The following is a 27,283-nucleotide window of genomic DNA, read 5'->3' on the forward strand; positions in this document are numbered from 1 at the left end:
ATGCGACGGTTCGTCTACTGCAAGGTGGTGCTGACCACCTCTTTGGTTTGGGTGCTGGTGGACGTGTTCTTGCTGCTCTACTTCAGCGAGTGCAACAAATGTGACGATAGGAAAGACCACTCGCTGCTCCCTGCCCTCCGAGGTGAGTCCACACCACTGTATATACACCGCGTAACTTTTGCATATAAATGAATGACGGTTACATTCAAGCCAGTCGCCTAACAAGTTGACACAAAGTTGCTTAAGCCAATTATTAGCTCCACAAAACACTCTCTGTATTTCTCAGTATGGCAGCATTTACAAACTGATTAAGTTTAGAAAAATCCCAAGAAATGTTTCAGTTGTTGATTCTACTAATCGGCATATAAAGCTGTTTTGCAGTAGGCAAAGTGAGATCTCTCTCCTGTTACAACTTTTGTTTCCAAAATCTCAACTACACTAATGTACATTTAGAATGACATGAAATTAGGCAGATACAGATAATTTACCTTCTTGTCTTGTCTTGCATTTTCATATCACTTTGTTTGGCATCAATGAAATAGGCTTTGGAATTTAAGCTGTATAGACTTAAAACTTTCCGTCATTTCACCAGGATGCTTAACATAAGCTTCGTCATCAGTCCCAAATCCTGTTAACATTATAAACTCGGAAAGGTCAGAAAAACATATGAAAATGTGATTTAAGAAAAGTGATTTTTTTAATTGTTTTGTGTTAAGTGAATCCAGTTTAATTAGATTATCAAATAGGTCTTATTAGGTTCTAGTTAATTGACCTGTACTATGGCTTCTGTGAGTGTTTGTGTATGTTTCTTAGATCCATCCAAACCACAGTACCTCTTTGGCTGAGTTCATCCTCACATGCCCTGCAGTAAGCAGGTTTCTAAGAGGCTTGCTAAGCTGCTTTTAAGTTTAGAATGAGGCATAGCTTCCATCTACAGAGACTGTTATGATTACCATGCTAAAGTCCTGTTACATTGGAGTTATTTTGCCTCTAAATTATCTTGCATATGACATTTTGCTAAATATGTGAGCAAAGTGTTGAGAATTCTTTCAGACACTGGTCTCCCATTAGGTGACATGTGTTTGTAGGATTACCTTGTCAAGTTTAATCTTATTCACTCAGCCCAAAACAGAGTAGTACCTTCTTAATCTTGCACTGGTAATCATGGTCACTTTTTGATTGGATCCGATTGACTCACATTTGATTATTAATTGAGACTTACAATTTTAAGTCTTAAGTCTTTTCTGACTGAATAACGCTATCATTTTTGGGGGCTACTAAATGATAAACAAAGAGTACCAAAGAGTAAACATTTTTTCATTACACAGGGCAATCTGATTTAATGTTACTAATCAGAAAAATTTATTTTATCTAGCTATGAACAATTTTAGAACACTTCTTACACTGGTATGGGTTCCACAAGCCTTTAGTGTTTTATAAAGGTTTAAAGTAAATTCCTTTCCTACTCTATGCATACATTCTGGCTGAGGGGTTAATGACCCCGCACTGGTCATCACCAGGTCGATAATAACCTTTTAAAGAATGTTCATCTCATTAGAGCAGACACTCCTTAGCTGACGTCAGGGTTTTTTTTTCTGTTTGAGCATAATTAATTTTATGGCTTGTTGCTCGTGTCCATTATGTTGTTTGTAAGATTCTATGTTTGCTTGACATACTAAGGTTGAGTGAACCTGTTTTGTTAATATTTAAAGAAAAGGATGTTGCACAGCCTTGTGTAACCACCACTAGTTCGCGTGTTTTCTTTTCTCAATCCCAATCTGAGATAATCCTTGAAGGAGCCATTATTGTTTTAGATTTTGAAGAGCTTTCTACAGTCAAAAAGAATTGTTCTTTTCACTCAGTTCAAGGGTGGATGTATTTTTATGGCTGAACCCCTTCTGCTCAACTCATCTGAGAGTTGTGGGGAATAATTCTATTTGCACTTTTTTTCTTTCAATAATCAGTTCTTCTGGATTAGATAGTACAAGTTCACAAGACTGTCAGCAGATAATTGGATTGGAAATGATTGTATGAATTTAAAGTTTTCATGATTTTCAACACTCTAAATTGGTAAGGAGTGTTCACAGCTCTATTGCTGCTTCACTTTAAAACACACCGTTTATTTAACCTGTCAGCCCCTTACCCCTTTCACAACGCAAAGAGGCTGAGAATCACCAAGCAAAGCTGATCTTTTTAAAATGAAATGTAGTTCAGTAAACTGTGCAACTATAAGTGCTGTTTAGTTTGACTTTAGCTACTTTTACCTCTTGGGAGATATTGTTGACAACCAGGATAAAATAATGATCACAGTGATACCAAAATAATACACCTTTTTATTTGTATAAAAAAAAGTACATAAATTAAGGAGGAATTGCACTTATTATGCATGCCTATGCCCTTTAAATAATGAGTCATTCAGGTAAGTCTGTTGGTTTTCACACCACATAAGGTTGCATGTATGTTGCATTTGCACAATGAACTGAGGTGAGAAGATCCCAGCTATGAAACCTCATGTTGTGTTGCAGAATTAATTCTCACCATTAATTATTGTTTAAAGACCATGATCCTCCCCTCCCACAGGAAATTAAGCAACTTTTAGGCATTCATTCCTCTGTACATTTCAGTTAAATGTCAGAAAAGTCTGATCCTTATTGTTGAACTCAGAAAATAACGCATAGGGAAGACAAACGTATACCATATGTGTGTTTCAAGAGTCTGTAGTTGCTCATGTATGTTACTAATTGGTCAGAGTTATGATCTTATGAATCACATAACGGACAGATAGACAGCCAGAAGTGATGAGGCAATCTATTCTTGTTCTGCAATGAAATCTGAGTTATTGTGTCTCAACAGACCCATTACCTGTGAGTGTGAGATGAACCTTTTCACTGTAATTGCCTGGATTAAGCTGCAGGCACGGACACTGAATTAGATTGATTGACCCGAGGACAGACATAGCCACTGTTTTTCTTCCCAGATGATCGCAGTCATCTTTCATAATGAATGCTCTGTGCCAGAAGGTGAGTGTGTGTCGCGCTTTGAAATACCACAGAGGGTTGGTTTCCTTAGGCCTGTCTGATCTGTGTGTCGCTGAGCAAGACCAGATTTATTTGGGTGTTTTGATCATCTGACTTTTTGTATAAACTCTGCGAGGGCAACACCTGCTGTGCTTGCATGCTTAACACTGCCAACAATAGGGGAATATGAATGTATGAAAGACTAAAAGCAATCCATGTGACTGAAGTGCTAGCACCGGTGACCAGTATCCCAATACTACTGCTGCTGCAAAGATGAAGACTTAAAGAAGGAAATACCATCAGGAGCCTATGCAGTTTTGACTGAGATGTGTTTTTGGCAAAAAAGTAAAAGAATTTAGCAACATTCCTGCTATTGTAATGTGAGTGACATTACTCTGCCAAAATCACAGTCACATTTCACCTATAAGTTTAGCCATGCTTGGGAAATAATATTTTTTTCTGATACCTGATAACATAAATAGTGATACTATGTATACAGTTGTAACAAAGAGACCAGGGGCCTCATTTATAAAGCTTTGTGTGGGATTCACGTGGAAGCTGGCGTACGGAAGAAATGTAGGATGTACGTGCGAACAAAAATATTCGGATTTATAAAACAGTGCGCACTCACGTCCTACGCCTGTTTCCCTTTATAAATCACAATCAACTCTAAATGTGGCGCAGCCTTTGCGGGCTTCACGTACCGCCCATATTTACCCATACATAGTCATCGACACGCCCGAATTAATATCATTTACTGAGTGCATGAAGGCGGTAGTGGCAATCGCCGACTGAAAGGGAAATGGAAAAATAAACTCCACACGGTGTGGATCACTGCGGTCACCCTGAAGTAGCCGTTGGAGAAGTGGCGAACAGGGAAAATATAGTTTGGTGGCAGTGTGAGCGTAAAGGCGATAGAGTGCAGCCTGTGGCGATCTCTGTGAACGCTGTGGCCGAAATAAAAAGAAGTGATCCGACATAAAAGTGGACGCAAACAAGTGCATATCCTCACTCACACAACAGTGTTTGTGCCACGAGCGGGGGGCACTGAGACCCCCCATGAGATACAGATTCGGAGAATTCATCCCGGGGCAGTGACGGGCGGCGGAGGGTTAATAATAAACTTCACAGTCCCTTTCAAAACACAATCGCGACGTGCTTAAACACAAAGAAAAACACATAAATAAAACGGACTAAAAGCCGTGAAAAAAATCACAGTAGCCTATGTGATGTACAGTATGGCTTATCATTAGTGTATGAAAAGGTGCACTCCTGTCTGCCTGACTGAGGCATCGAGAACAGCGTCAGTGTAAAAGTAATAGGCTGTATTCCACCTCAATATTATCAGAATTAATTCCACAACATGCAGATAGGTTATTCTTTAATAACTGCAGAGCTTATTCGAACGTTGCTATTTTGTTTTTATTTGCACTCATATGTCTCCGTTTGTAGGCTATTTAAGATCCTAATTCGTTTTGTTTTTGTTGGTATCACTCCATGGAAAAATCCGTGGAGGCATTTGTTCATTAGTTGTAAGAATGGCTTCATCCGTTTTGCAAAGGAACTCCCAATATATGATAGACCTACATGGCTTATAATAGGCCTATCTGGATACATTTTACACAAACACATTCGTTCTCGCACTTCATACATGTGCCGACGGAGTCGCCGTTTCTCCTTTCTCCACTTTCTGTGCGTACGCATGGGTCAGAGTTTGCGTGGAGGACAGCACATCTCCCGTCAAGTTTGGTTTTTATAAATCCCAATATTTGCTTAGAAATTGGCGTGCGCCCTCTTCTGGGCGTACGCAACGTTTATAAATGAGGCCCCAGAAAAGCAGTGTTGAACTGGGAATGACATCTTGCCTCGTTATTTCCAGTCCTGAGGACTGTCTGCTAAATTCACCAAGTAGGCTACTCTGCTCTCTGCAGTTGTTCACATCTGACCGGACTGTCCCACACAGTATTCAGTAAACCATTTCCATAGTCAGGGTCACGGTGTATATAATTGAACATTTTTAAAAAATCTACAGGCTAGCTTGTTCATCTCAAGGTGATAAAAAAAATCATAGAAATCACTGCATGTACTCTGAAAGATCATTTTGAGAGAGAGGGAGAAAAACAGAGAGCGCACAGTTATAAATCTATGGGATCTTATTTACCTTTGGTGAAAAGAGCTGGCTCTGCAGCAGCAGCAACAGCAATACTGATGCATTTTAGGCATTACACTGTAGGGACATACACAGCAAAAGGAGACTGTGGTGATTCTAGTCTTTCGCTGTCATACTACTTTTTCATCTATTAATGTGTCCTCCCAAATCTCTGAATTCCAAACCTCCTAATAGATTACATTTAAATTAAATATAGCTGCTAGACTGTGCAGTGCGTAATACCCACTCAGCCACAGCAACCAGGAGAGAGCGAGAGCTTAGGCTACGGCGCCTGCACTGTCTGCAATATTATGTATCGGACTGTTTTTCACAATCACTGACCTGAGGTAACATCATTTCCCCCAACCTTTAAAAGCACAAGTAAGACCCATCACATTTTTCTGTACATGCAGTGTTTCTTTGGTGAAAACAACACACTGCTCATGTGTGCGTATCCTGTATACATGACTTGTCTGTGTGCATGTAACAAAATCCAGTTTGGTACATGCACATTGATCCAACAATTATGATTCTGCTTGGACTTTGTACCAGTGTAGAAAATGACACTCTACAGGGTGTACAGAGATAGAGCTGGCAAGCTTTGCTGCAATTTCCTGAAGAGACCGGTAAATAAACCCTGTGGGCTGATGTGCACCACAGATCTCTCAATGGACTAGTGCTTTTCAATACAAAGGGGATTGTCATGGACTAATGTGGATTAGCAAAGATTAGAGACAGGTTTTTTTTTTTGCTTAATATGATTTTTAGCTGAATATGCAGTGATAGCTATAAATGTTCAGAGAAGCAAATTTACGACATGTAATATTTATATCATTCTCCTTCAGTGAAGCTTCATTTGCGGTCCATCCAGCAGCGTATTTTCTCTTTATTTATTCAACATGTTTACTCTTACTTCTGTGATTTACTTTAAAAGAAAACACCACAACTCTTTATTTTCTTTCCACTGGTTAGAACAGGGCAGACAACAACAGACTGGGATCAGGAAGGTCAGTCACTACTCATTACTCTCTGATTGAGACAGGAGATGTGGAGTGTTTGTTATTTAGTGGGCTTTTATAACACAGAAGTCCTTCTTATATGTTTCCTTATCATGAATAGACCTTTCTGTATATCATTTTTTTTATCTATTTGAAAATCCAGTATGACAGCGAGGGGTAAAAAACAAAAACAATAATGGGTTTTTGATTTTCTGATCAGATATCCTTTTGTTTTGGCTCTTGTAACTTTACAGCGGTGATATCTCGGAGCCACGAGGGTCCGGGGGAGATGGGCAAGGCGGTGAACATCCCCAAGGACGACCATGAGAAAATGAAGGAGCTCTTTAAGATCAACCAGTTCAATCTGATGGCCAGTGACATGATCGCACTCAACAGGAGCCTGCCGGACGTTAGGTTAGACGGGTGCGTACGTTTTTGTGTGTTTTTTTTTTTACCAGATGCACACCGTGAATCACACCACTGACGCTTTAACACCTATACACATACTGTACACACATCTTCCTTTCGACAGAAGAGTATATCACAGTCCTCACCCAGCCCCCTTCGCTTCCTGCAAACTCTGGTACCTATCATACACATCACACATCATAAGGCACCGTGGCTTCTTTATCACAAAGCTGACATATTGGATCATCTTTTTTTGGTGGCTTTACCCAGCCAGGGTTGCAGACAGACCATCAAAGAAATGTTATCCCGGTGATTTAAAAAATTATTTTTAAACTGTTTGTTGAGTCTGTTAGATTTGAAATACTGTTAATAAATATATCTAATGTGAACAGACATTTCTTATTATGGCCACTGTCTCAATGCAGAATCAAATCCCTCAAGTGGGCACACCAGGCCTGACATTTGAATGGGAGTAGGGTTTTGTTTACTGTCACTCAAGATCCACTTGAGCACTTAATGAAAACCCAAGGAGCAATTTGTGTGAAACACGAGCACATTCATCTCGGGCGGCTGATATGCACCGGCATTCACTTTTTGTGGATGCATTATCCAAGTGATTCATGTTTAAGAATTCCAGCTGAACACAGGTTCTCCACAACAATTTTATCAATTGGATACCAAAGGCCCTGTCAGTAAGACACACCAGTATGTCTTTTTATGTATTATTTTCCTGCTTTTCTCGTATATACCAAAAAAGGAAGAAAACCAGCCAACTGGACACTTTTTGCAATGTGGAGATGCAAATATAAAGATCATTTTGCTGGCATTGTGAAAAAGAAGACCGGTATTACTGAGGGGAAAAAGCGAGCATTCAGCTGATTGCACCTCCTCCAGTGTCCATTATGGCTTACGCCTCGTCTCACTATAAATATTACAGCAGCTTTATTAAAGAGCACAGCTTAGCCTTGCAAAATTTCACAAGCTGATGGTTTAGTGAGAGAAAAAAAAGAATACAGTGCCATGCAGAATTGCCTGTCCCTGCCTCTGAAGTTACAACACCGTTTTTTCGTACTGAAGGCAAACCTTGTGGCCTAGTTGTGTCAGTCAGCGCTGTCACTTTGAATAGACAGGAATGAACTAGCAATGTAATCTGCTCCGGTGCCTTCCTTCACCCTCCGTCACCCTCCTGCTGCCCCGGATGTCCCCCTCCTCCACTTCTGCATTGCAGTTCATTCTTTATTCAACGTCATCCACCACACTGCCGTATAAGTTTGCCACGTTCTCACTCTTTGGACTCTGACAGACTTTCAAATTGTCTGCTCACACACTTCATTAAAACGGCATAGCAAGCAAGAGAACCATTGTGACTGCAGTTTTGGAACAACACTGTAGTTTTTTGGTTGAGGTATAAGTATTTTATTTTATTATTATTCAGTTCATTCTAGTAGAATGAATGAATAATTTAGTCCATAAAATATTTAAAATTGTCCATAAAATGGTGTCAGCCTTTCAATTAAAACTTTAAACATTTAATCAAGGCTCTAAGCAGTAAAAGGTTGTGCATTCTGCTTAATTAAAGGATGACTATATCTCCAAAAATTGATTTGATTTGATATTTTCTTTTCAAACTTAATTTTTAGTTAAGGTTATTAGTTAGTCATTTACTATTGTAACAGCCTTGATTATCCAACAATATGTATGTTTTTCTGTAATATGCGTAGAAACATGAGTAAATATATAGCGAATAAATTATATAATTTTTTTTTCTCTAATCTGTGCAGTTTTTTAGAGATAACGGTACTGTGTCTGGCCTTTTGAGAACTGTTCTAATAAAGGTATTAGTTTATTTAATTCTCCTTTGTTGTTTCCTTTTCTATTCTTTTTACCATCGCTCAATCAGCTGTAAGACCAAGGTGTATCCAGATGACCTTCCAAACACCAGCATTGTCATCGTGTTTCACAACGAGGCATGGAGCACCCTGCTCCGGACGGTTCACAGCGTCATCAACCGCTCTCCCAGACACTTGCTTATGGAGGTGGTGCTAGTCGACGATGCCAGCGAGCGAGGTTGGTAGTCTGCCCTCTCAAGCTTACATACAGGCAGACAGTAACTGACAGGTTGAACTCTGTAGTCAAGGATACGGGTTGTACATTTTGAAGTCAACGCCTATGATCAATATGAGCAGCGTGGAACACAAAACTCTGAACAAGGCCAAGTTGATCACCAAAGTTGAAAGCAGTACAAGGCGCAATTAACACAACCGCAATGACAGGGATCCAGAGAATGAATATTATTTACTGTGTAAGGCAGATGACAATGAATACACTGAGAGCTAAGGGCTGCAACTAAAAAGATTGAATCTGCTGATTATATTCTCATTTAAAAGAGTAATCATTTGGTCTTAAATATGTCGGATAATACTCCTTATAATGATAGTAGTAATAGAAAAATGCATTTTACAATTTTCCAGCATATTGTATAATTTTATTTTTACTCACTGTCCAGAACTCACATTCAACGCTCATATTCAGTTAAAGTATGACAGCGTTTACAAACTTGTGTCATCCCCCTGAAACTGGCGCAGGAACTCAAGTAATTCCCAAGAAGTACCTATGGAATGTTTCAGTTGTTGATGCTACTGCTAAGAAAAAACCTGGACATGCAGCAGAATGTATAAAACCATGCACGAAAAGCGAAGGCTAACTTCATGTAGATGCACCAACAGTGTTGGATGTAATTCCTCAGAATTCCTCATAGAGGCAACAGGGTTACGCACTATAGCTTTAACAGGGTGAAACCAGAAAAAGGAAAATGGAGTCTCTGAAAGCGCACTCTTGCTGATATGTTTTTGTTTTTTTGTTTCAGACTTTCTGAAGAAGAAGCTGGAGAACTATGTGCGGACTCTGGAGGTGCCGGTGAGGATCCTGAGGATGGAGCAGCGTTCAGGGCTGATCCGAGCTCGGTTGAGGGGGGCTGCTGCCACCAAAGGTCAGGTCATCACCTTCCTGGACGCTCACTGCGAGTGCACGTTCGGCTGGCTGGAGCCCCTGTTGGCCCGAATCAGAGAGGACAGGTGGGAGACACACCGGACCACAGTGAACGTTTCAAATTGAATATGATATCAAATTTAAGGCGCTTATTTTTTAATAGCTTAATAATGACTGGATTCTAGTTGTTAGGAGCAGTCTCTTCAGTGGTTATTAGCTTCTCATTGTCAGTCATTTTAATATTTTGCCTATTAAATCCTTAAAATGTGATTAATTTATACTGGTATTATCACATTTCACCTGAGTCGCATCACTGGGTGCTTGAGCCAAATCTCTAGATGAATATTATTCTGAGAGCAAACTGTCGGTTATGACTCTGTTTTACCTTGACATTGCTGATAGGAGATAATAATCATTTTGCATCGTCTGCTTCTGCTGCCGCCACCAAAGAAGAAAAGCAGCCTCCAATTACTGTACTGTAGATGCGTTTTTGTGGTTACTCGGCTGCAATTGAAGCCAGTAGTAGACAATGGTAAAGTCAAGATTACAGTGATTAAATGTTTTTTGCTGCAACATATACATGGTTTGGGAGTTGGACATCTTTTCTTCAGCTCTTCTCTTCAGCTTGTATGTTTGTATAGTTATTACAAGGTGTTTGTTTGGTTGTTGTTATTTTATCGGAGTATTAAGCCATTATTCGAGACTTGTTAAAAAACACAGTGTGTGTGCGTGCGTGTGTGTGTGCGCGCAAGTGCGTGCGTGAGAGATGTTAACGGATGCATGGCTTGAAAATCATTCTCCTGCGACCCATGTCTTATCTGAGGTCAGACACATTAATTTTCCCTCAGGAAGAAATCAGTATCATATGACACAGCATCTTATATTATGGAGCCATTTCAATTTTACTGAATGCTGCTGCAGATGTAATAATGTCTGTAAGTATGAGTGCAGACTGATGAGATGGTGCAGAAAGTACATTGTGTCAGCTGAGGATTCACATACTTGATGACACAGGTTGTTTCAATAAAACATATTGTCCAACACATGATATGTAGTGTTTTAGGATGTGGCAAATGTTTTCAAAATCATGTAAAGCATCAATTTCAAAGCAGTTAATAATAATAATAATAATAATAATAATAATAATAATTAGTAATGTCTTTATAATATATAAATATAATCAAAAGAAAAACCTACAATTAATTTGTAACATAAATAATTTATAATAGTTGCAGCTCTGGTATGGTCAGCACTTCAAATGGTTGTTTTTTTAAGTGAGGCCAGTAATTAACTGCCGACCATCATCTGATATGATCTGTTCTTATTTAGATTGTGTTATTTAATCTTTATCTTTAGCAAGGCTGCATGTACTCTATAATTAATCTCAGTACTGTATGTGTTGTGTCTTTCAGGACAGCAGTGGTTTGCCCTATCATCGATGTCATCAGCGACGAGACGTTTGAGTACATGGCAGGCTCGGATATGACCTACGGTGGATTCAACTGGAAGCTGAACTTCCGCTGGTACCCCGTTCCCCAGCGGGAGATGGATCGACGCAAGGGGGACAGAACACTTCCTGTCAGGTAGACAAAGGGAGAGATTCTTCCTCCTCTGAAGCTAAATCTAGATTATTTTTCAGGGGGGATTGTGTGACTGACTTCCCACTCGTGTAATGTCTTTTGATTAAGAATGAACAGACTCAGAGAGGAGGTCAAATCACACATAAAAGGTGGAGTGACACTTTTTGAGTTCAGACAGATGTTAGTTTCTCATCTGAACTCAGAATGTGGTTTTCTGTGATGGCAGACATGGATAGTTGGATGTTTTCTCAACACTGCCATTTTTATCTTCGGATAGAAATAGATCATATTTTCTCTGTGTACCCAACGGACGCAAGCTAATTCTTAATAACATTTACATAGCTGTGCCAAAGTATGTTTGAGCTCATTTATTTAAAAGAAAATAGAAAAATCAAAACTATGCTTTTGTTTTGGTCACACAAAACTTGGAACAATTTGCAAATCACTCCTAGCAACAAACAATATCCTTAATTAGGAGCCCAACTTTAAGGCAGAATTAATTAAAAGATAAAAGTAATTACCCCTTTGAGGCTTTGTTTCAAGTTATCAAACAAATTGTTTTTTAAAATTATATTATGAGTGTGTTTCAGGTGGATAACAAAGTACTGCAAGAAGAGACGGGCTATTGCAAAACAATTTTTTAATATGAACTTTTTGTCTCTTGCAGGACTCCCACCATGGCAGGAGGATTGTTCTCTATATACAAAGCGTACTTTGAAGAAATAGGAAGCTACGATCCAGGGATGGACATCTGGGGCGGGGAGAACCTGGAAATGTCTTTTAGAGTGAGTGAGCGAACGGGGGGAGGATGTTACATACCAGCTCCCTTCATTGTATCCACGCTTCCCTCCCTCCCTCCCTCAAATCAAGGCCACTTCCACTCAAGATTAAAGGGTTGAGATTCAAGGAAAAGATAGAATATAAGAGGCATCTCGGAAAAACATGTTTTGTGAAATGAGATGTCCTCGCCCCCTCAAGCCTCAACTAAAGCGACATCTGTTCAGAGGGGACGATGGCACAGCTGGATCTGTCAGCTAAAAATACACTGCGATGTTCCCCTTTGAGTTGATATTCATACCTATTGTTAATTGTTATGTCCTGAAGAAAGTTCACTTTTACCAATATAAGCACTATAATTTTTTTCAGTTTAAAGACATGTGGAATATAAGTTTCTGCATTTTGCCACTTATTAGAAACTGTTTACTTTGTGCAGTGATCAATTTGAAAATCTCTGACAGGCACATTAGTGTTTTTAATACTGCATTTATTTGCATGTATTAATGATTCACCTGTAAACCCATTATCTATTCATTCACATTTTAATTAGAATGTATCAATGTATTTACATATTTGAATATTTTATCCATTTTAGCTGTTTTATGGTAAAGGATGTTATTATAGCTTACATGACATTAATGTTTTATTTGCAGCTTCACAGACACATGACACAGAGGGATAATAAAAGGTGTTAATAGCTGAAACACAACAAGCAGCAGTGACGTGCAGAACCACCACCTGCTTTCCTTAACTGTGTGATTCAGGTTTAAATGGAATACCTAATGTGTGATGAAACTACAAGGCTGTAGAAAATGAGTTCCTCGATCAAAGAAAGGAACTGGCATTTTCCTGATGCAATCTGTCTGCACTGATTACGTCTCTCTGCTTTCATGCCACACACTATATAACTCTACATGCATGTGTCTGCAGATCTGGCAGTGTGGCGGCTCGTTGGAAATTGTGACATGTTCGCACGTGGGCCACGTGTTCCGTAAAGCCACTCCGTACAGCTTCCCTGGAGGAACCGGTCAAGTCATCAACAAGAACAACAGGCGCCTGGCGGAAGTCTGGATGGACGATTTCAAAGATTTCTTCTACATCATATCACCAGGTGCAGTCTCCTGTTTTATGAGCATGTTCAGCATGTTTTTAAATGTGCTATTATATTCTGTCATAAAAATAATGGAAGTGAACAAAAGTTAGAAAGTCAGAATATTAAATGCCAAGTAAAAGAGCCAAACCCCTAAGGACATTATCTCCACATTTCAAAGCAGATATGAACAATCCTTATGACCAGACCTCTCTGAGCTACTTACAGTATGCACTCGCTGCTGCTATTACATTTAGAAAATTGCTGTGAAAGGGAAAGAGTTGTCTACTCTCTTTTATTCTTTCATTCTCTCTCACATGGCACTTTATCATGCTCGTTTAAAAATGTATATTTCTCTTTTTACTCCGTCCTACATTGGAATTTAATTGCCGCTTCTATCATCTCAAAACTGGCATTCATTAATTCCTACTTCCAGACACATTTTCTTTAGTGCTCCTCTGGACTTGAGTCCAGGGAATTTGTCCAAAATGGCCCTCTCTCTCTCCAAAGAGAGCTCAAGCCTGACAAACACAAGGACACACTCGGAACAATAGGACTGTGCAGATTGAGAGATAAGTAACCTTCCATCTGTCGCCTTAGTAAATGTGATTACCCTGTCTTAGACAGCAGTGTCTCTGCAATCTCTGGCTAAGTGTTTCAGATACCAGGCAACCTATGAAGGATCATCCGTAATCTGCTGATCCTCTGGCACAAATTGTGATCTTCAGTCAGGCAGGATTCTCCACAGGACAGGTGTGCAGACGGAGCCCAGGTTGTGATGGATGAGACTCTCTGCGTATTGTGGCCTCACAATGACTGTCTGTTCCTCCAGGACATTAGGGAGAATGATCTGGGCCACGTGGCTGCCAGACCATACTTAGGAACACAGTGTGGTCGCTCAGGCTGTTTTTTTGGAGTGGCATCCAGTGATCCTATTTAAAAAGTGCATCTCCCCCTACATCCCTCCCGATTTCAAGATCAAAGAGGTCGTTCATCAACTATAACATGTGATGCTCAGACCTGCAGAGAGAGAGTGGGGGAGAGGGAGAAAGGGGGGAATGGAGAGCCAGGGGGAGGAAGAGTGGCCCGTCCCCTCATGGCTTTTATCTGCCAACTTGAATTGTCTTTTTCACAGATTAAAGTGTAAGATGTTGTTGCTGTGACAGAAAGAGCCCTCTGCATTGTCTGACTCGTCGTGTTTGATGGATAATTACACAGCGCTGTAGAGCTAACATGTTGGCTGTTTTTTGTTTGTTTATTGTCCTTCACTGCAATCAAGCTCTTTCATGATAAATGACTCCCTTCCTGTATCCATCTCCATACAAGCTATGAGTCTGAAACCGTCTACCAAATGTATTTGTATGTGTCTGTGTCTGGTCGCTGTCCAATCCTTCCGCAGTCTTCACTTGCATCTAGGCTGATGCATTATGCAGCTTATATGGCTAAAATAACATGCATCGTGGCAAACATTAACCCACAATATTTGCATTTGTGCATTTCCGAAGGACTCCAATCTTTATTTATGTTATTAAGTGAGATTTTACTTAGTTCTTACATAAATACATAAACACTAAATATAAAATCCTTCCACCACCACCCACATACAGTAGCTCATATCTTTAGGTAGGGTGGTAGGTTGTTATACAGTATTAAAAAGGGTCCCTCTGGTGGTTAGTGCTGGTGGTGCAAGAAATACGGTAATTTTTTTCCACAGCAGAAAATGAAGGTAAATACTGATGTTGTTGTGTGACACTTTTGGATGAATCCTTGTCTTTGCATTCTGTCCTCAGGCGTGATGCGGGTGGACTACGGGGATGTCTCTTCCCGTAAAGCCCTGCGTGAGGATCTGCAGTGCAAACCCTTTTCCTGGTATCTGGAGAATGTCTACCCAGACTCCCAGATCCCAAGAAGATACTACTCACTTGGTGAAGTATGAGCTTTCTCGTACTCTGATCTCTCATAATGCAATAGATACACTGCCCCCCCCTCCCTCATCCCTCTCTCCTCCCTCTACATTCACTCAGATATGCCCTTGTAGCTTCTGGGTTGTTTTATCAGAAAGACAATATCACTGTGTTATAAATCAGACAATCTCAGGATCCAGCAAAGGCTGAACGAAATTAGATAAAAACAAACAGCCGCAGCTGTCTGTATTGAACTAGCAAGATTAACAAACGAGGGATGTTCGTTGCGGGCAGTATTGATCCCAGACACATGTTTACACAGTTATGCTATGAGTGCTGGTTGGCCGAGATAAGGTTCACATATGCATTCTACATAGCCTCATTGCACAGTTTTGTACTGTTCTCAGCGAGCAAAAATGAATTTAAAAACTCCAAAAAGTGAAAATATCAGTCCCAATCTCTCTCTAACAAGGTTTTGAATTGTTAACCAGCAAGTTGTGAAAATATGTTTTCCCTCTTCTAAATCAAGAAAAGGTCTCATTTAACGATGACATGCGTAGTCCGAGATGGAACATTCTCTAAGAAATTAAAATTGGGTATTAAGGGGACTGTGTGATAATTTGCAGTTAAATCATGGTAATACATAGTTAATTGTTTCCAACTTATTAGAAGTTTTAGTCACCTTTATTAATTTGTTCAACCTCACACAGCGAAATGTTTAATTTTAAAATGATCTGCATTTGCCTCTTGAGGCGGGTGGCCCTGTGTCAAGAGCAGGGCAGCAGAGGGTAAAGTCAGCGCTGACAGCAGTGTGCTGAATGTACGATAGACGGGGGGCAATAAAAAAGAAATGTCAGTCGAATAACTCATGGTCAAATGAGCTTGTAATCCTCAAACATTCATACAGCTGAAGATGAGAGGATTTTTTTTCATCTGAGCGGTTATGCTGTACTGCAGCAATAGCTTGTTCTATCTCTCTCGCCAATGCAGCACCCCCCCCTCCCATCTCCCTCCGAACCACACTTCTCCTGACTGATTCTCATCCTCCATAACACACAGTCAGCCGTTCTTTAACAGCTGGAACCATTAGCTTTTATATCACTTAATTACGAACGCCATTCCGTTCCTGCATGATGGGCATAATAAGTTGCGGACCAACGTATAGAGCCGGCTCAGCTTTAGCTCTGTGTGAATGTACGAGTCCATTATGATTAAACGACTGAGTTGACTGTTAAGTCAGTCAAAGCTCTGACAGCAGGGGTTACTCAGGCTGTGTGGTCAGATTACTTATCCATTTCTGCTTTGAAAGTGAAGATAATGAGTAGAATTTGGATTACATAACTTTGTGGTCCGTAATATATAAGATTTTAAGGCTCATGTATGCAATGGATAAGTTAGATATTTAGGCCTATATTATATTACATAATTTCCCAGAGCCCAATGTGCAACTTCAAATGTTTTGTAACACCCAACAGCCTTAAGCACAAATGTTTTCGGTTTATAAGGTAATTGTAAAAAGGTTTAATAGTAATTGCAGTTCTCATGACTTTATAGGAGTGGGAAAAATAATTGAAACATGATTTACAAGAAACATGATTTACAAGAGTAGAACTAAAATTAAACTGAATAGGTTTAATTTTTACATACTTCCATACTGTGTTGAAAGCTGCATTGATTATTGCACTGTTCATAGAAAGTCATATTTGTGACAAGAAAAGCTTTTCTCTAAAACAATATTAGAGAAGGCAATTAATCTGTTGATTGTCTTTAATGATTATCACAAAAGTAGGAAGTGATTAGCAAACTCTGAGTAGCACACTCAGATGTGTATATAAATATATTTTTGAAAATCACAAATGGGTATGTACATACATTTTTTTTGCATTGAAAATCGATTTTGAATCGAATCGTTGACCTCTGAATCGGAATCGAATTGTGAGGTGCCAAGAGATTCCCACCCCTATGACTTTAGCTTATACATTTAAGTTCTTGTGTTATCAGACAATGTGTTCTGGCAGAACGACATGGTATCTTTCATGATCTTTGCCTGGAAATGTAATCAGCAGTCACAGTTGATTCAGTGATGGGAGAAAACTTGACAGATATGGGTGAAATTGGCTGTAGATGCAGTTTTGTCTATCACTTAAAATAGATGTGAAGAAGAAATCTTCTACAACACTGAAGCTGTGACGTGTGTGTGATCAGGTGTCAGCATCAGCAGTTGGTGCATCTTAAACAACCATCTGCTGTCATTGGTTGGTGAAAGTGGAGTTGGCTAGACCTTTTATAAAAATAAATAAAACTAGGGCTGCAACTAGTGAGTGTTTTTCATTATCTGCCAGTATTTAACCTCCCAGCTTTTGTCCTTTTTATCAAAATGGGCTTTTTACCTTGCCATTCCTTATTTTGTGTCAACACCGTCAGACACCAAAAACACAAATACATCTTCCCTCAACTTATGCTAGACCCATGAGATGTATAGTGATCACAATTATTCACCAAGACTGACAGAGGCCACAAAAAATATTTTCATTTATATTGATTTTCCTCTATGTTCTTCAGTTGAACTGTGTAATAGAATATTTACTTTAAAATTAACAGCAATCAAGATGTGTTTCAAATTTCAAAACACATTCTCATGGTAGGTGACTGGTTAGATTTTCACATATGACCAACCATTCCTCAACCACTATGAAATATCATTATGCAATGTTATTGACTACTGTAATAGTGTCTTTGCAGGCCTTCCTAAAAAAATCAATCAGACAGCTTCAGCTAATTCAGAACGCTGCTGCTCGAGTCCTCACTAGGACCAAAAAAGTAGATCACATTACCCCAGTTCTTAGGTCTTTACACTGGCTTCCTGTCACTCAAAGAATTGATTTTAAAATATTGATGATGGTCTACAAAGCCTTAAATGGTTTAGGGCCAAAATACATTACTGATCTGCTGATACGTTATGAGCCGCCCAGAGCCCTTAGGTTGTCTGGGACAGGTCTTTTAAAAGTCCCCAGAGCTAGGACTAAACAGGGAGAGGCGGCATTCAGCGTTTATGCGCCCAATGTCTGGAACGGACTGCCAGAGAGTCTGAGGTCCGCTGAGACTCTCAGCTCTTTTAAATCGGGTCTCAAAACGTTCTTGTTTCCCTTTTAACCTGTAAATTTTTTTTTAATTTTTTTTTTTGGTAAAATGTTTTAATTATTTTATTTAAATGTTGTATTTTTATCCACGTTTTAAATGTGTTCCTTTTTTTGTATTTGTATTCTTTATTTGATTTTAACCCTGTGAAGCACCTTGAGTGGCCCTGTGCCTGAAATGTGCTCTATAAATAAAATTGCCTTGCCTTGCCTTGCCTTATCAAAATAATATAAATCTGACGGAGTTGACGCATATTTGACGGAGTTGGCAAGTATATCTGACGGAGTTGACAAGTATATCTTATGGATTTGACATATCGGACGCTGGTGACGAAAACCCAAATGTAGTCATTTTAACCATCAGTAATCAACAACAGTGATTTTATAACAGCATATTATTGGTTGAGCGTTAATTCAAGATTCACATTACTTTCAATCAGACTTGCTCTAACAGACTCACACCAAATCGCCTCATTTTGTATATCATCCTGTACTTTTTTAACAATCATCCATGACAAAAGAAGATTGTGAGAGTTTCCATAAATACAGTATTAGAAAAACTAAACCCTATTTCTATATTTAATATAATTATAATAACTTGAAAACCACCCAAATATGATGCCTTCACATTGAATGTCAACTCTGTCATTGGCCTGTCATCACAGTTGACATCTGACGGTGTTGACAGATTTAAAATGTCTTAAACAAAACAAATGGAGTTTATCTAGTAGCCATTAGTTTTTTCTGTTGATGATAGGTGCTAGTATGAACTGCTTCAGGAAAATTTAAAATGATCGAAACATTTCAAATAACTTCTTCAGAAATTGTGAGTCGGTGTTGACATATCATGGTTGTGACACAGGACTTATTCTAAAACTACAACACTACAAACAAAATATTCTAAAACTACAACACTTGCAGAGGTGGAATGTGACAAGAGGTCCTTCATAGTTACAGCTGCCCCTTTTGCCTGATTTTATTATATTTTAATGGATTGTCTGATGGTGGTGACAAAGTGTCCCACCACTTAGAAACCTTATAAAACATGAATGTGTTGTAGAAAAACAGTTTTTATTGATACGAGAGATTATTTAGTGTTGCTTTTGATAAAAAAGCTATTTTTAATAATTAAAGTAAATTTTTAATAGGTTTTATTGCAAATGAAAGATTGAACCCTTCTCTGTGGACACACTGTTTTGGACGTCGTGAGAAGATAACAAGTGTCATATATTTGACATAATAATGATACAATTAAATTTAAGGGGATAATTGTGCTTCAGACATTCTATTCTTAATCCCTAATAACATCTACAATTTAAAATATTTTTATTTTTAAACATCACAGCAGTTACATATGCAAGACGGCCTATTGTCCCGCTTCTCAAGAATCACTGTTTTAATATTCCTGCTTCTAGATCAGAAATGTTGAGACCAACCAGTGTGTGGACAACATGGGGAGAAAGGAGAACGAGAAAGTTGGCTTCTTCAACTGTCACGGGATGGGCGGAAACCAGGTGAGGGGAAAAAAAACATACACAATGTCCTGCGTTTATAATTAACATGCGTTTACAAATATTGTATAAGAGCTGTAAATGGATTGTAGTATAAATGTGGTTGAAATCACAGAGCCTTAGATATTTCTTTAATCTCGGATACACAAGCTTTGGGATTTCATCTTGAACTCAAGCTCAATCAGGTTGGATGTAGAGTGTGTGTGAATTGCCAACCTTTAAAGCCTCTGGAACATTGGTCAAACATAGTTAAAATCAATGTATGATATCAAAGTTGGGATGTCTCAACAAGCTTTTACAAAAATCTGATTGAATATAAATGTTCATAAATATTATAAAATCCAATTTCTGTTAAGTTTATCAAACTTAAATGACTATCTTTCATTTGGATTGATAAAAATGCCTATCTTTTTATTTATTTTGCCTTGATCGGTGCTTGGCCAGATTTCTCTACCGAGCTCTTAATCCTGGTAATCCCCTGTATACAGGAAAAAAACACTATCAGCAAGGGGCAGTTACATTACTGCTAACTCAAACTGAACATATCCTTAACATTAAAAAAACTTAACTGGTGAAACGTGAAAAACAGAAAAACAAGTGAGAAAATGAAAATTGGTTGGCCTTTGTGATGGGAGTGTGATACATCTTGTTTCCAGGTGTTCTCGTACACGGCGGATAAAGAAATCAGGACAGACGACCTCTGTCTGGACGTCTCCCGCCTCAACGGGCCCGTCGTCATGCTCAAGTGTCACCACATGAAGGGCAATCAGATGTTTGAGTACGATGCTGAGGTAGGACCCACATTTTCAAAATAATCCATAACCTGGGCACTTATTGTATCTGGCCACTCTGTCCTGATTATGTTTTGAAAAATGACTTTGATTAAATGCTGTTTGGTCTGTGTCTCGAGGAGATTGCTGTGAAGCGGTACACATTGAGGATTTACAAAGTAGGAAGCTGAGTACCTGTTTGCACTCACCAGGTGGCGCTGTGTGTCCATATTTTTAGCAGCATAGAAGTCGAGTTGCTTTTTTCCACCCAGCAGCTGTGTCTCTCCTCTCATGTTTTTCTCCTTTCATGTAGTATGTTGGCAAGTGGATATATGATTTTGAGGTAAGATTGTCAAGCCATTGCTCCTGAATTTTGCCCCATAGTCATCCAGTTTTGTGATATTATGTAACACTGTGTTGAATGTGAGGTGACAGTGGTTGCTAGAAATAGATCCTCTCGATGTGAACTCTTTTTTTGTTAGAGGAATGAATTTGGATCTTTTATTGGGTTTTCATTCTAATGTATTTCAAAGTAATAATTGTCTTTATTTACTCATCACATGAGTGTGGTGCTGTTACATGTAGTGTGACATACATAGAGGTGTTTCTTTTTTTAAATCTGCCCTCATTGAGATAAATGGTCTGGACACATTTTTCTTATTGTCAACATTGATCTAACATATCAGTCACTTGAAGAGCAAACAATAAGGGGCCATATAATTGACACAAATGGCCAGACAAACATTCAACTTGATGGCCTGTCCATAAAGGTAAACCAAATGTCAGAGCTAAAACTGAAGCTAACCTAATAACTGAGAAATCCAAACAAAATCAATATGATGGATGTGGATTAATACAACGAACAAATGACCTAATGGAAATGCATGTTGCATGGTACATTACAGACCCCCATGGCCTGTGATACACACTCCGAGACACGATTGAATTTACACAGTTTATTGTGTAAATTCAATCGTGTCTCGGAGTGTGAGTCACATTTTATTCATTTCTTTTAGCACCAAGATGAAAACAAATATTCCAAAAATGAAACAAGGGATTTTTAAACTTGGTGATACAAGCTGTAATATTCTAACAATTTCAGTTTTTCAGTCAAATCAGAAACTGATGTTTTTAGCTCTAAAATGGAACAGACATTTTGAATCTCGAGGGAGAAACAAAAACATATTCCCTGTATACTCAGAACTACAAGCACACTATGGATTATACAACTCAAAAAGCCTTGTCTGTATTACAAATGTATGCTTTTTCTTTTAAACCACTGGTTAGAAAAAGACTCCACTGAACAGAGAGCCATCTGCCAGTGATTAAGATGTCCTATCACTGCCATGTAGATGTGGTTAGGTGAGGGAGCTCGGAGGCCTTTCCATCAATCCCTGGACAAACCCTTTGGAGAAATCCTTTCATTACACTTTGTTCTCTGGGTGCATTCTTAATTTGAATAATTCATAGTGGAAGAGGGCCGGCCCCTGTTGTAAACAGCATTGGGGTTTCACCGCTGTTGGTGGCCGAGGTTATTTTTAGCCCCAGTGTGACAGACGGGGGCTGTATCCTGGGCGACTATGGTACCATTAACATTGCATCTGATGATCAGTTTCACTTTCACAGGAATACCCGACTGCCATATTCCTGATGTTTTCATTCACCACTGTGATGGTTAGCCTTCCTTCTTTTCTACCTGCTCTGCTGATACAGTGTTCACTCTGCTCTGTCCAACAGTGAATCACTTACATCATAGCAAAACGATTCCCCCAGTCCAACACTTCTTCCGTGTTATCTGATTGACACATGGTGGAAATTAAAGTAGGAAAATCATGTGAAATAAGAAGAAGAGAGCTTGAGTTCACATTTTATAAGTGTATTTGCATTACATTCACGATATGAAACTACAACATCTGACAAAGGGAATACAATCCTATAGTAGGGATGGGAAAAGTTTGCCATGTCGTGAGTGTTCACATCATGGAAATTCATTACTTTACAATGATAAATGAGAGACATCAACAAAAATAAATTCATAAAAGGGCAACAAGAGGCTGATCAGATAATAACAAGACATAAAAATGGCTTTGCATTGTTCATATATTTTATAGTGTACAAAAATGTATTTCCTCTCACTTCAACTGGTGTCTTATTTTAAGAATGTTTTCATCAATAATTGATGGAAGTGTTTCAGGGGAGATTCAGCTCAGATATTCTGATATCTTTGCTTGTTTCATCCCAAGGCTTAACTTTAAAGATGTGTCGTTTCACCTTTTGAATTTGTTCAAAACATTATGTTTCCAATAAAAATCTGAGCTGAAGGTGAACAGGAGATCAGCCTTTTATCTTTCACAAGCCGCGAAACATTTGAAATATTTCACAACGACGCGGCAGAATTGTGTTTTTAAAGTTCAGCTTTCGAGGCCAAAATCACATTCATTATTAAACTGTGAGAGTTGCTGCGCTCCATTCAACAAAAAGGAGGTATGACTCTCGGACTTACCTTCACTTTCACTTCCTACTCATCGCAGAAGCACACCTTCCTCCACACCATCACCCAGTCATGTCTGACCATCAGCCGTCTGCAGGATGGCAGCTACGGCCCCACAGTGGAGCATTGTAACAACAGTCCAATGCAGGCCTGGATCCTCCGCAACTACACACGGGTGGAGGTCGCTAGACGCCTCTACTTCAATCCAACTGATTATTTTCTCTAAGCTCTTCCCGTCTGCTCCGGGGGGCTTTAGGGCTCGAGGTGAGCACGTTAGTATAAACTAGGCTAACTAGGTAGAAGCTGGGAGGTTATTTAAGCTGCCCCGTAGTGTTGTAGACTGTCAATAGAATTGATAGAATTCTGCAGTAGATTAGTTTTGATCTGTTTGGTGATTAATAGGCCCCTTTGCAGCCCATTTTGTCTCCTTTTAGGTTTTAGAGTATTTTTCATTTTCCTGTTTTTGTCTGTCAGAGCAGATGGATGAAGAGCTTGTTAAGATGTTGATCTTTCAGGTATTAGTGAGCCTGTGCATGCAAATTGTTTTAGGAAGCATTAAGTAGCTTTTAGCAGTGACCTTTCCTGGGGAACGTATAAAGATGGGGCCAGTGGCACACCAAGCAATTACGGAGGTCCCATCAAGATGGTTCTGTGTATGTGATGCTATCTTCAAGACCTTTACCAGTCTTCATGCTAAATTAGATCTCATTTGACATTTGTTTTCCGTCGTAAATATCTTATCTTTTATTTTCTCTCTTGAAATTTCCCATTTTTTCCGCTGCTTTCTCCAGCGTTTGGTGGACTAGTGCAGTGCCCGTAGGAAGCAGGTAAACAAAGAAACATATTAGACAGTACATTTGGCTGCTATCAGTGATGGCTAATTTTACACTGTTAAAGGTTATTATCAGTAAGTTACTTTGTAGAAGTTGGCTATAGAGTAGGGCAACATTCCTTAGTGTATTGTGTAAAGATAACCACAAACTAATTCCATGTGTTTTGTTAAGTGAAATTAAACAGAAAATGTGTTAATTAATTAAGTGTTGAATCCTAAAGAAGAATCGAGCTGTACAGGTGTTACCTATACAATCTGATATTATGGTACCTTGCAAACTGCCATCCATACTGCACAATGCACTCAAACTTACAATCAGTTGCCTATATAGTAAATGGCTGCACTGTGTATAAAAGGAGGCTATGCTGCACGCCATGACAACATTGTCAACCCCATTACCATTAGGCTACTGTTAGGTATTTGAAAGATAAGACAGAGTTTGGATAACTGTCAATTAACGTTACTGTGTCAGTAGCAGTCAGCAGTGTGTTTGTGGGGGGGGGGGGAATTCGTCGGTGTGTGGGAGCGGACTTGTGTGCGCGCGGTCGGGCTTTCAGTTTAGATTTTAAACGGATATAAAACATTTTGTGGAAGCATCCGATACCGTGCTGTATTATTACAGTGAAAATTGCGTGAAGTGCAGTCTTTACCACTAAAGCGGACAGGTGGAGCAGATGAGGAGTTGATGAGGAGTTGTTGAGGAAGTAAGGCTGTGTCGGTCTGCTGTGTGTGTCTGTGTGTCCCGCTCGTCAGAGGGAGGCGGGGTTTACTCGGCTCTGTGCGCACGTAAGCTACTATTCGCCAACATGATATAAATATGATAACTTCTACAACTTCAAAATGAAGGATGAAGGATGCACACCTTTGTGCTGTGTTTAAGCAATATCCGGAAGCTCATGCCGATCTGACCAAAACTCAGAGAGATATGCGAGCCACAGACAGACACACAGACAGACGTTTCTTGCTTTATAGATAGATGATGCAAGAGATGGAGGAGGTCCTGTTTATTTTGAGCTGATTATTTAAATGCAGTGCTGATTTGAAATGGGCTTGCCATTGTTTATAAGTTCTTTGAAGTGACCCTTCATTGTGAACCTACTTTTCATGGCCACTCTCCTATTGGCCTGAAGAGCTGTTTACGCTGTGTGCCATGTACATATTGTCAAAAGCAATGAATCCCAATTATGAGTGTTTTTCACCACTCAGCCTGCCTATTTACATACTTTTATAAGGAATGTCTTACCTGTCCGTTTAATGGTCTTTTAGCCCCCAGCGATTTCCAGTCTGTCATTTTCTGTTCTAGTAGTGACTTATACGGGGTTTGCTCTTCACGGCCCTATAGAGTTGTATCTCTCGAAGAACAATTTCACAGTTGCATGCCACAGTTTGTGTCCAAGCAGGGTAAATTGGGTAAGGAGCTCCCAGGGTTGCTGGTGTGTGTCAAAATGCGGCAGGACAGTGACCTGCTGTTTGATGGCCTGATTTGTTGTTCACACTGAGAGGTCCTTGTCACGTATAGCTAGTTCAAGAAGAGAGCACGAACACAGGAGAGAGGCACTATTACAGCACATTAGACTGTTGCCTGACTCTTGCCTTGAAAAAAAAGGAATCTGCTGTTTTTGTATATTTCATTCCCACGAAAAAAAAAGGCGGGCCAGCCCTCCAGATCTTCCTCCAGAGTCAGCACAATATCACATCAAACAGGAACAAGGCTTTCAGCAAGTCCACCGTGCTACAACGAAGAGAATGTTCCACAACCGGGGCTCATGGTTAGAAACATTCCTCATTTAATTAGCCAGTCTCAGCTGTGCACACACACTCAGCTACACTGGTTGGTTTGCTGGGAGGCAGAGGAGGGAATATTCTCTGCCCCAAAGGAGGCATGAAATAATTATGAGTAAAGGACAGGACCTCCATATTTCTAGTATTTTCATTAAATGCGGAACAGGTTTTTTTTTCTACCCTCCTCCGGTATACTCCCCTCCTGTCATCTCTGCCGCTAGAGTAGCTTTGGAGCTTGTGAATGAAAGGAAATAAATACTATTCGCATCATCGCCTAAGCCGGGTTCTTATGATTTATAGATTAGGTCTACCTCCAGTTCGGAGAATCTCCACGTATGAATGTGCCTTCAGAGAGGAGTATGTACTGCTTGCCATTTGCACATTCTACCAAAGACTTTACTGAATATTTCAGATTGTCTTTACTTACCTCTGAAATAGTGCTGGAAGAACTCCACGTCCATCCGTCTTAGCTGTAGCCGCTGTCAAAGTTTTTGTTCTAAAATGTAAGAAAAGTCAAATATCTCCAGTGTAGAACTACTTTATTGTTCTTTTCTAGTTTTTTGGCTGGTTAGTAAGGTCGATAACCACCTGCTCTCTTTGTTCTTGCTCTGTTTGAACAAATATGCCTGTAGACATCTATGCTATGTGTGTGTGTGTGTGGGTGTGCGGGCGGGTGGGTTGGTTTGGTGCGTTTGCACTTCTTTGTATCCAGGCAGCGGATGTCAGGCCCTTGTGTTTTATAGTTAAGATCAAACATGGCCTGAGCGTCGCTGTGTGGTCATTACTCTATACTGAATATCCTCTGTCAACAGTCAAAGCACAATCTTGTTTTAATTAAGAATAATCCCTCAAAGATAAATCATAACAATGATCATGTTTTAATGACAGTTTTTAGTTGTTCACATAAATGTAATGTCATGTGTGCTGTGCTATTTAGTTTGAACATATCTCAAAAGAGTTTCGATTTACAAACATTACAATGCTTAACGCTGTGTTAAAAGTAACCATCATAAACATAATTTTATATTTAAAGTAATTTCCCTCATTTCTGTCATGGCATTGTTCCGCTTCTCCCTAAACACTTGAGCTTCTCTACTTCTCTGCATGTGATCATTACCAGCAGAAAAAACAACTCAAGTGAGGAACGTAATTGCGGATGCATGTTCCTTCTGAGGGAATGGCCATAAATGGTTAATCAAGGCCATTGAGAGCTCTCTTCCAGTTGTTAGCCGGGGGTGTTATCTCTACAGCCTTTGTGGCAGAACACCACAGATTTTTGTGCCTCATGCGCATGTGGTGCTCGAGTTCAGCTCACAACAGGTCGGGGTTTTTCCAGGCTGGCTGTTCTAAAAAGCGTTTGTTCTGACTTCTGTCTGTTCTGGGTTGTGATAGGAGAGCACCAAGACGGGACTGACATGGGGGCAGGCTACAGTGACGATGAGATACATTTGAGCTAATTTGGTTGTGGAGAGACATGGTTTAATGCAGATATTTATTTTTTTTTTCTTGCTACAGCTACAGTTATTACAATCTCAGGCCATTTACCTGTTGACAAATCCCCCTCCCCTGAACCGCATGGTTCACCTTTTTAAAACAGACTAAACATAATGATATGCTTAATGAGTATTTGTATGTCTCTGTACATTAATGTATATTAATTTTGCGTCTGTGTAATTGTCTCTGTGTTGCTATTCTCTCCTCTCTGCAGCGACTCACCCTGCTGCATGTGAACAGCAACCAGTGTTTGGACATGCCGTCCGAGGAGGACAAGATGGTGCCCACGCTGAGAGACTGCAACGACAGCCGCTCGCAGCAGTGGCTGCTCCGTAACATGACCCTGAGTGTCTGA

General features: G+C 39.6%; 1 protein-coding gene across 3 annotated transcripts; it reads left to right on the forward strand.

Moving 5' to 3' along the window:
* Positions 1-27,283, forward strand: galnt13 (polypeptide N-acetylgalactosaminyltransferase 13; the record flags this gene model as incomplete). Of its 3 annotated transcripts, XM_080037578.1 has the most annotated exons (12): positions 1-142; positions 6,419-6,587; positions 8,473-8,639; positions 9,439-9,646; positions 10,973-11,143; positions 11,808-11,925; positions 12,848-13,028; positions 14,798-14,937; positions 19,464-19,562; positions 20,216-20,350; positions 20,643-20,672; positions 22,861-23,046. In XM_080037578.1, the coding sequence occupies 12 exons, from the start codon at positions 1-3 to the stop codon at positions 23,044-23,046; spliced, it is 1,746 nt and encodes a 581-aa protein (XP_079893704.1). The 3 variants fall into 3 exon arrangements, with proteins under 3 accessions (XP_079893704.1, XP_079893706.1, XP_079893705.1); XM_080037580.1 differs by lacking the exons at positions 20,643-20,672; positions 22,861-23,046 and adding an exon at positions 27,143-27,283; XM_080037579.1 differs by lacking the exon at positions 20,643-20,672.

This window comes from Ammodytes marinus (genome assembly GCF_949987685.1).
Source record: "Ammodytes marinus genome assembly, chromosome: 12".
Lineage (NCBI taxonomy): Eukaryota > Metazoa > Chordata > Actinopteri > Uranoscopiformes > Ammodytidae > Ammodytes > Ammodytes marinus.